Raw genomic sequence first — 2,573 nt, forward strand, 5'->3', positions numbered from 1 at the left:
ACCCCCGCTCCATGTTCGCCGCCGCGGCTTCCGGCGACTTTGGTTACGTCGCCGGTCGACTTTGGTACTCGAATTTATGTTAGATTGAGACACGTGGATTTCCGTCAAAAAAATCGTTAAAATGAGTAACGTCGGTACTAGAAATGCAGTTTAGTGATTATTCCCGTAAAAAAAAAAGTTTGAGTACCAAACTGAGTCCAGCGAAAGAGTTTGATGATTTATGCCGCCAATTCCTCTAATAAAAAACTATTTCGGCAAAAATACCTTCTGCGAGCAAGTTAGATAAACCCAAAACAAAGGGAAGGTTAATTAAAAATTATTTCGGCAAAAATAATAAGGAAAAAAAAAGAAAAGAAAGAAACATACACAAATTAATAATACAATAATAATACGGTAGGAAATTTATGTAATATATACAGTCCCTCTTGTCTACGACTAATAATAACAGCTTACAATACTAGCTACATTCCCAGACAAATAGCACACACTGTCTCTGGTCTCTCTCGCTATTTCGTCGACATTCTTATCATCTTCAAAATTTAAAAACAATACACACACACACACACACACACATATGACACTATGAAAAAAAGCGCTTCTAGAAGCAAGCTATTGCACTGCTTTCGACCCATGGTCGACATGGACGATGACGTGGCAGTCGAGCACGAGAGCAGCGATGATCATAGCCCCGATAGCGGAGATGAAATGCGATCGGTCTCCGAGAAGAAGCGAACACTATTTTCTCGTTCATTCAAAGCCGTGTTGTTCGAGACCGTTTTGGTAATTCGTCGTTAGTTTCTCCGTCGTTCAAAACCCATATTCGATATGGTGTTTTTGTTTTGATTTTTCTTGTTTTCGAAAAAATTTCCAATTTTTTTAAAATCCATACCAAGTTTTTTTTTAAAGGTAGAGTTAGTTTCCAATGTTCAATTTTGATGGTTAAAAAAATAATCACAACGTATTATGATTGTCTAGAACTCATGTTTCCCTTTTATAACGAGTAATTTTATATTTTTCTTTCTAATTTGCAGGCAAAGAGACTTCATCGTGATATGAAGTGTGACAAGCAAAAGAGCAAAAGCATAGTATGCAACGGTGAAATGGATCTAGTGAGTAAAAATCGCTTCAGGTCATCATCATCGTCATCAACATCAGACTCAGCAAAACGCGGCCGCGAAGATCACGAGAATAATAATTCTGAAGATGACTCATCAAATACTATTGATAACAATCCTCGCAACAATATTGGGCTGTGTTTTTTCTTAATAGGCTTAATTACAATCACGGTGCTCTGTGGAAGACTCTTGGCGATCGTTTTCACGTCGGTTTGGCTCTATGCTTTCTCTTTGTGCTATCGCTGGAAAAAAGAGCCAGAAGAAGTCGTTGAGGGTCTTAAATAATTAAAAGGAAAGATATTATTATTATTATTATTATTATAAAGGCTTTTTTGTCGCCTAAATAGTCTCTAAATTTTTCTGGTGGCATTTTCGTCCATACTTTTTAGGAGTATTTTGGTCTCTAATCCATTAGTTATGTAGAATTTTGGTGCGTTACCAAATGGAAAATATAGTTTGTATCAAATTAAAAAGCTAAGCATCTTTATACTTATTTACAAATTAAGATATGTTATTAATTTGATAAAAGAAATTAAATAAATTATGCTTTGATTTTTAGAACACTAAATAAACTTAATTGTATCATTTTAGATTTTTAGAGTTTATTTTCTTTTAATGATATTATTTTCAAAATCACAAATAAATTAGTTTAGCTTGTAAATATATCTTAAGTTTTTTAAGTGCTCAATTCATAATTTGTTTAAATTGAAAACCAAAATCCTATAGAATTAATAGGTTAGAAGCCTAAATACAAAAAAAGATTAAAATGCGGCAATCATAAAAGTTGGAGACAATGTGAGTCAAAAGCTTAATATATTTTTGTACAACTAATAAGAAGTCAAGTTAGAATTTTTTTTCTTTAAAAAAAACCAACGCGACTAAGATTCACTTCCCGTGGCTTGGTCCAGGTAGCGACCTAGGCCACTTGCCACCGCGCATCTGGCTCCTGGGACGGAAACAATAATAGATTATATGCAACAGATCCAGTGGGTTAGCAGAGCACGTCACGACAAGAGGGCTACGACGTGGGTCTTCATCGGTGGAGCTGCATCGGGTCTTGTTGTTATTTTTTACGGCATAGTTTATTTGGAATAACAAATTGTAATAGAGTTATTCAAGCCGCCACGTCTACAAGTTGTTCAAGCAACTTATGCAATATGCAATCAGGACAGTTGCGTCTTTTCCTTACGTTAGTTATTTACCCGATTTACTTGGAGATGTAATCTCGGATCTTCGAGGATGCGTTCATGAATTCAAAACTTGACCATATATAAATCCACCTATAGTTTGTATCTTTGATCAACGAGGTTCTTCGACTGTTTGGCTATTTACGAAGCCGAAAATCTTTGCATGTCTTTTCATTCTAGAGAACTCCATGGACAACAGGCATTGATTAACTCAGAGCTTTTGTATCGTCATACTAAACTTTAGATTGTGTGTGCTTGGTTGTGCTATCGA

At 35.4% G+C, this 2,573-nt stretch overlaps 1 protein-coding gene across 2 annotated transcripts; it reads left to right on the top strand.

Annotated features, from left to right (window-relative positions):
* The first annotated feature begins 462 nt into the window (after positions 1-462).
* LOC149408066 (uncharacterized) lies at positions 463-2,325 on the top strand. 2 transcript variants are annotated; one of them, XM_089628110.1, is made up of 3 exons: positions 463-780; positions 1,032-1,321; positions 2,024-2,325. In XM_089628110.1, the coding sequence occupies exons 1-3, from the start codon at positions 583-585 to the stop codon at positions 2,025-2,027; spliced, it is 492 nt and encodes a 163-aa protein (XP_089484236.1). In that variant the 5' UTR covers positions 463-582; the 3' UTR covers positions 2,028-2,325. The 2 variants fall into 2 exon arrangements, with proteins under 2 accessions (XP_089484236.1, XP_089484228.1); XM_089628102.1 differs by lacking the exon at positions 2,024-2,325 and having other exon boundaries at positions 1,032-1,615.
* Positions 2,326-2,573: the final 248 nt, after the last annotated feature.

The sequence above is a fragment of the Urtica dioica genome, chromosome 1, assembly GCF_054948205.1.
Source record: "Urtica dioica subsp. dioica isolate 48M chromosome 1, U.dioica_male_clone48M_v1_H2, whole genome shotgun sequence".
Taxonomy (NCBI): Eukaryota; Viridiplantae; Streptophyta; class Magnoliopsida; order Rosales; family Urticaceae; genus Urtica; species Urtica dioica.